Source organism: Sphaerodactylus townsendi, linkage group LG05, assembly GCF_021028975.2.
Source record: "Sphaerodactylus townsendi isolate TG3544 linkage group LG05, MPM_Stown_v2.3, whole genome shotgun sequence".
In the NCBI taxonomy this organism is placed as follows: Eukaryota; Metazoa; Chordata; class Lepidosauria; order Squamata; family Sphaerodactylidae; genus Sphaerodactylus; species Sphaerodactylus townsendi.
Window position 1 is genome coordinate 92,322,881 of NC_059429.1, and position 15,335 is coordinate 92,338,215.

General features: G+C 42.1%; 1 protein-coding gene across 2 annotated transcripts in view; it reads right to left on the reverse strand.

The window, feature by feature from the left end:
- Nucleotides 1-15,335, reverse strand: part of KCND3 (potassium voltage-gated channel subfamily D member 3) — a 392,094-nt gene that overhangs the window by 32,511 nt on the left and 344,248 nt on the right. For both annotated transcript variants that reach the window (XM_048496708.1, XM_048496707.1), the window contains exon 4: nt 5,515-5,616. In XM_048496708.1, coding sequence (XP_048352665.1) covers nt 5,515-5,616 — 102 coding nt within the window. The remainder of the gene's footprint in view (nt 1-5,514; nt 5,617-15,335) is intronic.

Here is a 15,335-nt window from a genome sequence, read left to right on the forward strand (position 1 = left end):
GGAAGACAAAATTAAATAATTTCAGTTGCCAGTGTTGTCTGAGAGGAAGATAGAAGGAATGACTGTTAAATTAGTTTAAATCTGCTCTGTGTAGAAATCCCTGACAATTTTGATGCTTTTGGATTAATTGTCAAACAACAGTTTCCACTGGAGGGGGCTGCAGGCTGCAGCTCAGGTCAGAAAACAAAATGAACATTTTCAAGAGAAGGACAAGAACAGAACTGAGGGCATAAATAATGCCTTGTTCATTTCAACAGGAATTACAAACAACCAACAGTGAGAAGCTAAATAATCTAGCTTTTGTTATAAAATCTGGCAAATCCTTTAAATACTTTAAAAATAGTATTTTTCAAAAATAGGGTGGAAAGCTGTAAGGACAGGGAATGACTATTAAAAAAACTAATTTCAGGGTCGTTTTTTTTCCCATCAGAGGTATTCTTTATGTTGTATTTTACACACTGCATTTATATAATAAAGTTAACGGAAATTGATGCATTATTCTTTTTTTGGTAAGTCACTTTCAGATTTTTCTTTCTTTTTTGAAGATAACATCTTTTAAGAGTGTTAAGCGAAGATGTTATCCAATTGACATATAATTTAGGAAGGGTAGCAAGATCAGGTACTCATCATGTTATGGCCCAACAATGATCATTATTCGAGCTTACCTACAGTTGGGACCAGTTGGTTGGCTCGCTGCAGTGAGTAATTATTATTATAGTCAGACCATGTTTATTGTCAGACCATTGTCAGCTTTGAAATAAGCCATCGTTTAATCACCCCAAAGGTGTTCCTGTTGGGCATATATGTGGAAATTTTGTGTGGAAGCTGGTGACATATGTAACCTAAATGGCCTATAAGGTTCCTTCAATTTCTAAGAGTTTAATCAAAGAACTGCCTGTCTTACAGGGGTCAACAACTTGAATGTATACCAAATATTTAGTATATCAGTTGTCAACATAATCTGTCCTTGTAGTTACCCTTACAATAGTCCTTATTCCAACTCAGTGAAAAGAAGTGAAAACCGAAAACTGTGAGAGTCTGCAGATGTCTGGTACTAGAATACAGGAATGCTGGTCTCCATTCTCAGAACCATTGTCCAACACTGGGTAAATCACAATCTCCTAAGCTTTCATTCAGCCTCTGAAAATGATAATGTACAATGGCAGTCATTGGAGACAGAAAGTGGATAATGACAAGACTACGGTTTGCCCTTAAAGTAAGCACCAATCATCATCAGCATTTGTAACATCTCAGTCAGTATTTCATCTCCCAGTTTATTTGGAGACAAAGGCCCCTTCCACACATGCAAAATAATGCATTTTCAAACCACTTTCACAACTGTATTCTGCACAGCTTCGAAGAGCACAGAAAGCAGTTTGAAAGTGCATTATTCTGCATGTGTGGAATGAGCCAAACAGTGAAGTAGCGCCCACCAGGTGGGGAGGGCACAACACCCCGGGTGGAGCAGCGGGAGAGGCATGGCCAGTCTGTCGAGGGGGCATGGTGGGGGAGTGGCTTTTTAGGGGCGTGCAGGGATGGGCGATGCTGCTGCAGGGGCGCAGGGTGCGCATGCACTCCAGGCGCGGTTTCCCCTTGTTCCGCCTCTGGAGACACATATAGAAAGCTGTCCACCATAGAATTCTGATCTGGTAAGTTATGTCAGAAGAGGAAATTGGGGAACAAACAATCAGAGTCCAAAGGAAAAGACTAGAAATAAAATCCAGTAAGTTAAACATATGATAGCATGTTGAACATATGAAACTGCCTTTATACTGATTCAGTCCATTGGTTCATCTAACTCAGCTTGGTTTACTCTAACAGGAGCTATTCCAGAGTTTCAGAGGGGTCTTCCCTAAAACCTGCCAACTGAGATCCTTTTCTCCAGAGTTGTCAGGGATTGAACCTGCTGCCTTCTGCATACACTGCATGTACTCTGACATGGAGCCACTGTCTCTTTCATCGAATAAGTAGTCCCAATGCTAAGATGTTCCTGGGTGACTGCATCCATGGTTTGAATCTGGGACCTTGGGCATGCTAAACTTGGGCTGGCCTACAGCCTTCAGTGTTCACACCTATAACCAAAATTTTACATATCTATTCCAAGGTACCATGAACATTTAAAAATACAATTAAAAAGCAGACTGCTAACCAGGCAGTCCTGAGTATGATTTAGAATTCTGCAGCATCTTCTTTGTGGCTTAATAGTTAAATCACAGAATCTTATTAACTTGTCTGAGCTGGCACTTGGAACCTGAGCCAAGTCACGACAAAACCATGTTCAAGGGGTTCATTGTGTTTTGCTAGCAAACTTTATTTCTAGGATGTGATTTTTAAAAAGCAAACACATACAGAGGCTGTTTAACACTCCATCCAGTGGGTGCCACTAGCACCTGCATCTAGCAGGGAATATGGCAATTGCCTGCAGTAGAACTAAAAACTGGCAAGCACACAGCAAGGGTCAGATATGGTCATTCACTGTGCTGAGCAGACCTCATTCTCTGCTCTCTATCAACACCCTCACTGATTGAGTTTCTGCATATAAGGGAAAGCTAATCTTAGATCTGCTTATCACAATGGCTGCTATTTTGGCTGCCAGAATCTGGGACGTATTTAGATAGTCTGAGCTGAAAGCCAAGACCTGTTGAATGATTTCACCCCCTTTGTCCCACAAAGTGCCTGGCATAGCTACACCTGGCAGCCATATCAAATGTGATGCCCTGGGATTAAAAAAAAATTAGAAGGGTTTACTCTGGAAAATAAAAAGAGTTGAGCCAGTTTACTGACATTCTTTGTTTGAGAGATATGGTATAATTAACACTTCACATTCCCTCCATTTTTCAAACTGAGATGCTTCTGTATCTTAAACAGTTCAAAATGTAAAAATACAGAGATGATAGGTGAGGGAAAAAACTCCTGTATTTTTGCTTCTCACCTTCCAACTCCCTGCACTCTTTTTCTGAAGCGAAGCTCGCCTCCGAAAGCTTGTGCAACAATATGCTTGCTACTTTACTTAGACGTGTGCAGATTTTAAATAACTCATTTCCTAAAATGAGTTTGAGCAAGCAAAAATAAACAGAAGTACAGCAGCCAAAAAAAGAAAAGAAAGAAAGGTAAGGCAGGCAGACTTCATGAAAAGACAGCCTCACTAAAAGTAAGAACATTGTGCCTCAATTGGACACTGCCATGACTAGTGCAGAGGGATGAAAGCACTGTCTTGTAGCAATGGAGGATTGTATTCCCAGAGCTGAAGATGCTTTAAGGTGCAGGAAGTGTGGAGAAGAATTCTGGCTGGCCTGGTACTGACTTCCTTAGGCTTTTCAAACATACAAAGATAGACAAATCTTGTCAAGGGCTAGTACAAGCCAAAGTAGCCAGAGGAGATGTTTGATATAATGTGGAGATTCAAGAAGATGCCTGCTACCAAAGGAGATGATTACTTAGACTAGCAGTGGTTCTCTAGGGTCACACGTAGAGGTCTTTCACAGAGGTCTGGTAATTTTTAAAAACTGGAGGTGCTGGTGATTGAACTGAAGGCCTTCTCCATGCAAAACAAATGTTCTAACACTGAGCTATAACCCCTCCCTTAGTGACATACAGCTGTGTATCATAACTAGGATCACTCACCACAAGAAGACCTTTATAAACAGTATATCTGAAGTACTTGCAATGTGTGTTCTGGTTCTCACTTCTCTTTGTTCCAATACAACTAAGCTTCCAGTGAAGTGTCCTCAGGTTCACCGCTTGAGGCTGTAATGCTTACCAACATATGTGGTGCTTCCCACTGCAAGCACTTCTGTTAATGAGGCCCCCGTGCCAGAGGGAGGACAGGCTGGATTTAGGAAGTAAAGACTTGTGATCTGTGCATTAGATGGCTCCTCCAGCTCCATTAGGCAGCCATTTGTTGACAGGGTCAGATTTGTTTGAAATGAAATCCCTGTTATGTGTTAATACCTAGTCTGGTCTTGATCAGACTTAATATCATAATCACCTCTCATGGATGCTAAATCTGACAAGAAACCTGAATGAACCTCAGACTTTCTTTTTTTTAATGAGTTGCTAAGATGTGCTATTGAAAGTGATACTGAACGTGAAAGGTATAGGATGTGCACATGTGCATTGGTGCAGCAGGGAAAAGGCTAGGACACTTCTCTTGCTTCATCCTGTCAAATTTCCAGTTTTCTAGAATTTCTTATGTTTCCACTGTGAATCAAACCCAAATAATCTGTTATTTTCATATATCTTTGACATCAGGTGAAGGCTGGCCTGATTGGGCTTACTGATCAGCCACTCTTCAGAGTGGAGTTGGCACAAAGGAGTAAGTGGAACCCTAGTTGTCCTGGTAATCAGCAGGAGCTACTTGGTTTGGCTATAGCTAGTGGTAAATGCAATGGGTATAGGCTTATTGATCTGTTGCTTGTGGCCAGGTTTGACCCAAGTGACCCTTGCAAGAACCTCTTGGTTCAGGCTGGCCAGCAGTGCAGGTGGAGGTATAAGGCACATCTGCTCTCTTCTTGTTGTTGCTGGGCGTGATCACTCATCTCAGTTTGCTCTTAGATGTTTTTAATGGCCCCATGCACACTGCTGGCTCTGATTGTTCACCATCTTGACTACTGCTGAGCACAAGGGCATCCTGATGGCTTCAAAAGCATATAGAATTTTAACAATTTTTAACACATTTTTGTCCCGTGTATTCATATGTGAATATTTTTTGGCCAGGAATCACTTCTTGGTATACTAAATGAAATCACAGACTTGGTAGGACACAATTGATCATCCCTCTAGGCTTATCAACAGTGGGCTGGATCCAACCAGTTTTTCTACTTGTGGTAAAGGAAGAAGACATCTTTTGATCCCCCAAAACCACAGTGCTGAGCATCATTGTGCCTGAATGTAATGGAAGTTGTAATAGAAGAACTGGGTGATACTGGGATTGCTGACTGGATCCAACCCAATATCTTTAGCATCCTTGACAGACACCTGCCTAGCCAGCTCCTTGGTCTAGACTGGTGACCCACTGAATCTTTTCAATTCTCTTATTACCAGGAGATTAACTCAATTTTGCAGCCATTTGTTCAAGTGTTGAATTGTTCTCATATGTAAGAAGCTCATCCAAATGTTTAACCTGAAGGTAACACATTCATGGAATCTGGTGAATTGATAAGGTCAAAATTTCTTAACGAATTAAGGCTTTAATGTCACTCTGCTGACATTTCGTACCACTGACAGTGACATCTCAAGGATGACAGTCAAGGGTTTGGCTTATTGATACTGGTTCTGTCGGTTCTGTCATTCTCAGAGGACTACAATTTTCTTTTTCTTTCAAGAAGGACCTGGAGATGTTTCTGTAGCAATTCATCCCTTTTGCATTTGAATTCCAGCTATACATATCCTCCATATACAATTGTGCTATTATAGCACATCACAAGTTGACTACAAAACTGACACTGTGGAGAGACAAGGATGGAACAGGGGGTGGAAACAGTTTTGAAAGGGTTTGCAATTCCCAAATCATACCGTCAGTTCCAGTGCTTCATTCAGAAGACCATTGCGCTTACTGTGCAGGTAGGCATTGGAACTGCCTGTCTTGGCCACACGGATTCTGGCTAGCCGGGCTTTCTGTGGAAGGAAGCAAAGGAGTGTGTTATTTAGACTTGAATTCATCATCATCATCTTTCATTTCTTTTTGGTGTGAAAACTAAGATAATGTTAATTTCGGAGGCATTAGAACAGATGTATTGTTCACAAATGTTGACAGTAGTATTACTTCCTAACATTAAGAAAAAATCATTTCAGTTTTGACAAATGCGTGGTTCTAAAAAAAGAAAAAGGGTGAGAATGTAAAAGAAATATTAACAAAAGTCTTCTAGCTTTAATCACAAGAGACGTATAGGCAGAACACAACCCCAGTATTTCCTAGGGAACAAGACTGTGCATTTTTTCTTATAAGGTCTGGAGTACACTCTGATCAATGAGGGGAGGAATAGAATCAGGATACCAATGGTTAGCCTGTCACTATATTTATTTATCTGATTTATATCTTGCCTTTCTCCCCAATGGGACCTAGAACAGCTTATGTCATTCTCCTCTCCTTCAAGTTAGCAGCTGGGGCGAGGTGGGGAGGGTAGCGGGGTAGGACGGAGAGTCCATAACATATCACCTTTTTTCCATGGAACTCAGGTCAGCGTGCACAGGTTTCCCCATTTCCATTTCATGCTCACAACTAATACAGGTTAGGCTAGTAACCCTAGAAATCTTTATTATAGAAAGGGGAGAGGAGAATTTAACATGGGTCTTCCTACACCACATTTAACACTCTGATTGGCCATGGTGGCAGGGGCTGATGGGAATTGCAGTCCATGAACATCTGGGGCATCAGAGTTGGACACCCTGCTCTAATTACTATACTACTGTGGTTCAGCATGCAAAGAATTATCTTTTTAAAAATGTAATCCCAAAAGCATTTTCCTGAAACTAACAGCCCAATCCATACCTCTCTGGTAGGTGGGGACGGGGCTGCTACATTGCTGCTCCACCACCTCCAAAGGGCTTCTCTGTGGTGTGGGAAGTCCCCCTAAAAGGAAAGCACCTGTTGGCTGAAATTCTCCATAGGGGATAATGGTGTATGTCTGGGGGTGGCCCTGTTGGCATGATGGAGCTGGGAGGACAGTGAAAGCTGACTATGGTTGGCTCCTCCCCCTAGAATACCCCCGGAATGTCCCTAATCATGCTGTGGCATCTTTCTGTACTGGCAGGATTGGGAAATAGTGGCAGCTTCTGGGCTTGAGTCAATGGAGCCACATGACACCTGCCCATGTGACTCGCCCCTCCGCCAACACATTTGCTAGTGGGGTGGAGATCCACATTGGTTCAGGGCTACAGCAATGCCTAAGGTAAGTCTGCCACCCTTCTGGATTAGGGTGTCTGCCCCATTGATTAAAACAAGACTTGCTTCTGAGTACACCTGCTCAGGATAACTCCCCGACAGTGAGTTTGGTCTCAAAATCATCTTCTCTGCACTGTAGTTCAAATAAAGCTGATCACTTCATTTGCAATTAGCATAATGAAGCTGTGGGTTGCATTCTGACTCCCGCAGCAGGCAGAGATGGCACCATTGGAGTACGGCTCCACTGCCTCCAAAGGGCTTCTCTGCAGTGCAGGAAGCCCAAAAACAAAATGAAACCCCTAGTCTGCTAAAATCCCTCATAGGGGATAATGGGCATACACCACGAAAAATGTGACATATGTCTGAGTCTATCTGCAGGGGTTGGGAGGGCAGCGGAAGTTGACTAAAATCAACTCTACCCCCTGGATTGTCCCTAGTCAGCCAGGGCATCTTTCTGTGATGGCAAGGCTGGAAAATGGTGGCACCTGTGTATCTGCCCTTTGCCAGAGCATTTGCCCCTTGTGCCAGTGGGATAAGCACCTGCATTGGCACAGGGCTGCACTGACTCCTATGGCCAGTCTATTCCCCCCTTCAGGATTGGGCTGCCAGGCTATCATATATTTTAGGTGGAATTCCATTGTGTCTTGTAGAAGATTTTTTTTCTCTTCTGCTCCCTCCCTGCTGGCTTGTTTTGTTTAACCATATCTGAAGAGAGCTCCTTGAAATGTGAAAGTTAGCTTACTCTTAGGCAATGTTCAGTTGGTCCTAAAAAGGATCATATTATTGCTGTAGTGGATTTTTTTCTGCCCAATTAATACAGCTCATTGCAGTCTTTTGTTAAAAATATTTTTCTGATTATGACAGTGTCAAAACACTCTGCACTCCCCATTCCCTTGTATGGGTAAAGTTCTGTCCCCCCCCCCCCCCAATCCTTCCAGTGATTTAGTGTGAGAAAAGTTAAACTGCATTCTGTACATTTGTAGGAACCAGCTCTGCTGGTTGCACTCCTCCTGAAATATAACATTTCAGATTTAGCAGCACCTTTTTGGCACGCAAACTGTACCAGTGTTGCCAAGGTTACAATACATCTATCTCTGCTGATTGTGGGCAAACTGCTCTCTCTGCGGCTTGAAGAGGTCTTTCCCCCCTCAAAAATCAAAATATGAATGCAAAAATTAATAAAAATTGGCATTGATAGCAATCAGATTGGTTTTTTATGAATAATTTTAGATGCAGATGCTTTATTTTTGTCGGCCTTTTGTAGAAAAAAATGAGCAGTGCTACTAATTCACATAGTAATTGACGTAATGAGAAACAGCAAGGGAATCTTCATTATTTAATTTGAAGGAAATGTCTTCTATTGTCTTGGACCAGTGATCAGTCTAGCACAATATTTTCCATACTGGCTAATAGCTCTCCAGAGGCAGAGGCTTTGCACATCTCTAGCTACCTAAGTCTTTTGACTGGGACATAAATCTGGCAATTTCTCCACACAGCACATGGGGAGAGGGCAGGAGAGCCATTTGATCAGGGCCTCAAATTCAAGGCCTCCACCCTCAAATGTGTATAATTGTCAATTTTTAAACATTGGATACGTTTCATAACTTATTTTTTTTCTGCATTATGTGCTATCTTTTTAAAAAAACTTTAGGAACCTCCAAGCTGGAAATGTCCCAGGCCTCTTCAGACCTCCTTTTCCAAGTAACTGAGTTGTCTGTCATTTATGGATTAAACAGCCACTAGCACATGTTCTTGAGATACTAGATTAAGGTGACCAGATTTTTCCTATTAAAGCGGGGCACGCACACACGCACCTGCAGGAGCACACTGCCTCTTGTGGCGGCGCTCCCTGGTCAGGAAACTGTTTCCTGACTGGGGAGCGCTGCACAAAAGGCTGCCTTTTGCGCGGCGCTCCCCAGTCAGGAGGGAAGCGCCCCAGAAGGCACTGCAGCAGCCGCAGTGCCTTCTGGGGCGCTTCCCTGTTACCTGACCGGGGAGCGCTGCACAAAAGGCTGCCTTTTGCATGGCGCTCCCCAGTCAGGAGGGAAGTGCCCCAGAAGGCACTGCAGCAGCCGCAGTGCCTTCTGGGGCGCTTCCCTGTTTCCTGACCGGGGAGCGCCACCGCAAAAGGCTGCCTTTTGCGCGGCGCTCCCCGGTCAGGAGGGAAGCGCCCCAGAAGGCACTGCGGCAGCCGCAGTGCCTTCTGGGGCGCTTCCCTGTTTCCTGACAGGGGAGCGCCGTGCAAAAGGCTGCCTTTTGCGCGGCGCTCCCCGGTCAGGAGGGAAGCACCCTAGAAGGCACTGCGGCAGCCACAGTGCCTTCTGGGGCGATTCCCTGTTTCCTGACTGGGGAGTGCCGCCGCAAAAGGCAGTGTGCTCCTGCGGCCGCGAGCATATTGCCTAATCTGGACAATGGCATAAGCCCGGCAGGACACAGGACACACTACACAAAAGCGTGAGTGTCCCGTGAAAATCGGGATGGCTGGTCACCTTATACTAGATCCACCCTTTAGAGATGCAGTGTTCAGCTAGGCTGACTTGCTTAAGTAATTAGAATTATTTGCCCTAAGGATTGGGCAGTGAGAAGACAAAAATGAAGGCTACATCCACACATCACTATCATTTGACTTATTCCAGAAATTATTCTGGACTGGATTTTCTTCTGTGGACAAGATAATACATGAAGCAAATGATTTCTGTAGGGTATCCAATGGTATGCAGATGTAACCTGAATCACATTGCCTTCTGATAATGCTGGTCAGGGACCATTTCCCTAGGGAAATTTTTCTGGCTTCCCGCATAGCTCTTCCTGATTCATCCCGCCCAGCTCTTTTTCTCTGTCTTTGCTCAGTTTGTTTTGTGTTTATGTATATTATGTAATGGTTCTGTGACTTGGCCCTTGGCAGAACTAAAAGCCCCTGGTCTCAAAATCATCTTCTCTGCACTGTGGCTCAAATAAAGCTGATCATTTCATTTGCAATTAGCATAATGAAGCTGTGGGTTGCATTCTGACTCATTTCCACAGACCACCTACTATAGTTCAGCGCAGTGTCACGATGGCTGTACAGGCATCCACCTACAACAGTTCAGTTTCTTTATATCAGTTTTTGCTTCTGATGTCTAAATGTTCTTTATGGTGGGAGACTCAAAGGTTAATTTGGAATATTTGTTTCTGTATATTTATTTCATACCCATCATCAGAGTCACTGGGTGAGGTACAATAATAAAATAACAATAAAAATATAATGATATAAAAACCATCCTAAAAACTCCATTAAAACACCATCTGTATCTCCCACCCTAGCACCCCTCCAAAGAAATATATAGAGTCCACCCCAACACATTATAGTGTTTGGACTGGGGCTCGGGCTAAAACCAGGAGAAAGCTGAACAGGTCCCCTAAACAAAAAAGAGAATATATGCATAATTGCACACAAGTGTGGGAAAGGGGCAGAGATGGGTCTATATGCTGCTCTGAGTGACCAGGAATGTTTATTGTCACACTTGATGGGTTTCCACAGGAAGCTGTTTTTCTACACATAGCAGTTGGTTGGTGCTCCTTACTAGTGATGCAACCACATGGGTGAAGCAAATCACATAGCTTGTTGTTAAAGTGCTGATGATGCTGACTGAATGAGAAAGCCCCACAGTTGGCTCTGCCTGTATGGTTTTGTGCATACACAGCATGAAACTGTATTATTGGAAGGTCTATCAAACCTACCTCAGAGTTGTTGTGAAGATAAAATGTTAAGAAATCAGGAACACACATTCCTTGGAAAAATCCCTACTAGAGTACTGCAATGCCCCCTGTATGGGGCTGCCCTGAAGATAGTTTCCAAACTGCAACTGGTGCAAAATACAATGGTGAGAGTGTTTGCTAGAATCTTTTAAAAATGAACATCCTGCCCTTTTCGCTGGCTGACAATGAGTTTCTAGCCCAATTAAATGCACTGGATCTAAAGTACCCAAGAACTGCCTTCACTAATATCACATTGTCTGAGCAGTTAATGGAAGGTCTTTTCCCTGTGGGAATCTGCAGAGATTCTCAGCAGGTCTTTTTGGCAACCCCTTCCAAGTTATTTTTTCAGAAAATATCTCAATGCTAGTTGCTATATCCCATCAGGGTAGCTCTAGAAATCATAGAGTTTCTGGATTTTCTTACAGAAACTTCCATATTTTTTTTACCAGAAGTGATGTGACACTGCAGCTGGCATCATGTCCCCTCTCCCAAATGCCTGCTCACAGCCCTGCTCCCAGTTGCCAGTCACTACTTGGCAACTGTAACTGATCAGTTTCCCTGGGGACAGTGACTGCTTTGGAGGGTGGCCTTCATGGCTTTATAATCTGCTGAGGTCTCTTCCCTCCCATCTCCACTCCCAAATCCCCAAGATTTTCCCATCCCAGGACTCGCAACCTAACTGGGCAGTTCTACAACTAAACAACACTGTCCAGAGCTACTTGGAAAGAGGTGGAACAACCTTTTCTTTTCTCTAGGCTTCTAGGATTATTTGTAGATACTATGGGAGACAAACAAGTAGGTATGTTGAAGAGTAAAAAAGCGGCTAAAAGTTGTCACTGCAAAGTGGAAGGGTTCATTATAGGTGATTAGTGACTCTTTCTCATTGTTAGTAAAAATTCACCATGATTAGTTTTCTGAAACAATAAGGTCTAGAAGCATGCTGCATTTAGAAAATTCCAAGGGTTGTGAGGAGAGAGCTACCAACCCCTGCTGTTTACACAGTAAGACCATGATGATTCCTAAACTCTCTGATTTAGATATTCACAGTAGGAGCTGGCCATGAATATGCTTTTCTTTAGAAATATAGACTTCTTAGAAACATCTCTGCTGCAGACTGCAGTGAATAAGTAATTCATGAGCATAAGCTGTGATGTCCACAATTTTATTTCGTAAAATGAGTAGGCCTTGTTGTGCTTGTGTTTTTTTTCTACTGGAATTCCTTTCCAGTTAGAGGACTGAACTAAATCACTGTGACTAATGCAAGCATCAGACTCAAAACAAGCTTCTACTGTTTTTAATCAAACATGATTTAAAGTCTTCCTAATTTGTCTCAATGCTGGATTACTTCTCCTTACCTATTAAGAATTTTGTACCCCAGTCCCTGCCATATGCTCTAGTCTAGCAGTACTTACAGGATGAATTGATTTCTTTTACAGCCTGATCCTATGCATGTTTGCTCAGAAGCACATCTCACTCAGGTGATAGGCACATCCTCCCAAGTATTTGTACAATGGTTTGCAGCTTTTATCACCCAAGAGTCTTTAAAGGTAATAATTATATAGTTAACTGCTAAAAATGACTACATTGACCTGTGCTTACAATGGCTTTGGATGCATGGTTGTCTTTCTTTAATTTGCTTTGCTTAATGGACACATGGTGTGGAAAGAAGTAAATATCCATTGACCATGGCTTTTCCAATATATAATGAGGCAAGCAGTTTTATTAAAATGTATGCGTCATTGAATCTGGTACTCTATTAGTAAGAATTGTTTAACCCTTTGACCTGTAACATGCACACACAATTTCCCAAGCAATGATGTAATGTGATCTGTTTTAAGAAGGAAGAAGCCAGCTACATGCAGACTCCTGAGCAGGACTACAAGGTAACACAATACAGCCCTGACATCTGTCTTAGAAACTGGACCTTCCTTCTGGAACCAAATCTTTAAGAGATGTTAGGACATCAGGACACAACTATCTATAATAAAACTTGAGGTATAAAAGAGGCAACTGAGACTCTTGAAAATGAAAGTAGCTCAACTTTTTCATCACAGCAGAGTTGAATTTCCAAATCCCATTCCAGGCCATGGGTTACATAGGCAAAGGACAGGTGGGAGAATCTTTCTTCAGGATTTGTCAGATGGTCACATCATCCAGTGTTGAAATCCACGCTTCTTACACAACTAAACATTGTGTTTTAAATATTCATCAATGGCAATCTGCCTCCAAGATCCATACAATTCATTGATTGGTCCCATCTGACTATTTGAAAATTAGTTTATAAGATGGAAGTGGTCACTGATTGCTGGAGGCATGTACCACCATACAAAGGACAGCCAACATGATATTCACTTAGGTTCTCTTCTGAACCATTTTTTAAAAGTATCCTTTGCAACTATGATTATACTGCAGGGCAGCTGCATGAAATGCACTTTACTTTCTATGTATATATGTGCCATCAAGTCTCAACCAACTTTTGATGACCCCAGCAGGGGTTTTCAGGACAGGTGAGAAGTAAGGGTGGTTTGCCTTTGCCTTCCTCTGAAGAGTCTGCAAAACAGCACCAGTACGCAATGGACAAGAAGACAGATTTTGTCCCCCTGAGCACTGGGTCCTTATTACAAGTTTACTCTACTCCATATTAATCAATTTAGTTGAGTCACAGTTATACTGCAGGGTTCAAGCAGGGAATCCCAACTTATTTAGGAAAAGAGAGGTGATAGTGGAAATAAATGAGATTATGTATTAGTTAAAGAATAACAAAGTACATTTTCTTGATACAGCTATGCTCAATATAGTTGGCCAAGAATGCTATCCTAAGGAGAGTCACACCTTTCATCTTGGAAAGGTATAATTGCTTAAGATGGTACTACAAGATGAAGAGTACAGAGAGACAATTGTCCTCTTCCCTTAAGGACAAATGCATGTGCTTAGAAAGATGACAAATAGCTGCATGAGTACCAACTGCATTCACATTAAAGAAGCTGATCTTGTTTGTAAGTTGCCAGTCCAAGAAAAATAAATTCCTCAGTCATTGGCTTCTTCTGAATCAGTCTTTTTTAAAAAAATGTACAGTATATTTTGCTAAAAGGATGGTGACATACTGCTGACCATTTTCAAATGGAAAATGTGCAAAGGAAAGAAAGAGAGAGAGCATGAGAGAGAGAGAGAGTCCATTTGAAGACATTTCTGATTCAGATCAATGTTTGGGTATGTCTTAGTTCCCATGATGCCAAACATCATGTCTGTGCATTAGAGAAGATTTTGTACTAGCTGCTCTAGTATGTGGAGTGACAGCTGTTACCTGATAGAGTATATATCTCCATAATGTAACCTTGTGACTGACTTTGTATGATCAAGGACACTACAAGGTATGCATTCATACTGTTTTCTACTCAGCTTCCTTTTCCACAGCTATGTGAGAAATAAGACCCCAGTCACACCCTTTATTAAAAGAAGGGGTACATAGTTTCCTCTCTCCAATGCTTATCTGAAGGATAGGGTTTTTATTCCCATCAGAACCACAAATATAGTACTGAAATTATTTATTGTAGATAATGGTGGCTGGTTTGCACTGAATTTATATCTGATTTTTTTACTTTACCTGCTAAATGAACTTTGGCAGATCCACATCCAGTAATGTCTAAGTAGCACTGAACCTGCTATATACTACAATTTGAAATCCCAAACATTTTAATAGCTGGGAACTGACATGAAATGAGGCAAAACTGTGACATCTACGTATAAAGGTACACTGTCTGGATTATAGGGAAACATGTCTTCTATTCATATTATACAATTTTTTTTTGCAGGCATGCCTCCAGAATCTACAGAAATAGCTTGTTCATGGTATCAAATCTATCCCATAATGTTTGATTATTTATTTATGATTGCTACTTGTTCTGCCACATGGGTGGCTTAACCAACTTAAAATCTCATGGCAATATAATAATGAGATTGCATAACAATGCAACACAATTTAAAAGTGCAGCAGCTCAGCAGCCTTAAAATGTGTCTGCTTCATTTCTCAGTGGCTGGATTGTTTCCCATTTTTGCTGCAAAGACACCGTTTTTAATGCAATACAAAGTTTGATCTGTTAGATGTTTTAAAGTTTTAAGTAATAATACCCACCCTGTACCATGCCTCCACAGCTACAACTGAGAGTTCAAGGTCAAAACATCCATGAAATAAAGCAAGGAAGGGAAGGCTCACTAGGGAAATGGTTTGTGCCTCAGTTTAGGCCATCTGAATATTCTCTATCCACGTCCAACTAAGCATAGCAAGGTGCACAGAGTCCTACAGAATGTGCCCACCTAGAGTATAGGGGAATTGTACTTGCTAGGCAACCCTTACTTTCTCAGCTTGGATGTACAATGCCTCTACCTACATGGCCTGGGGCAAGAGAGTACTTTGCATAAAGATAGTGCTTAAAAAGCAGGTTCCAAATGCAGATGAGTTCACTACTACTATGCACTGAGGAAGGCAATGGGGAGTCCCTCTGTGGATGGAACCCAAACCTTTCCATCTGTTCGTACTATTGGTCAAACATTTCTGAGTCATTTTTTCATGCAGATCACAATTGTGTAATTTGACAGCAGAGCAACCCCCCCCCCCCCAAAGCGGTTTACATATGCAGCAGAATGGGAAGCAAGAATGGACTGTACACTTCAGAATGCAGATGGGAGAGGCTTTTTAATTGTCCCATGTAGAAAT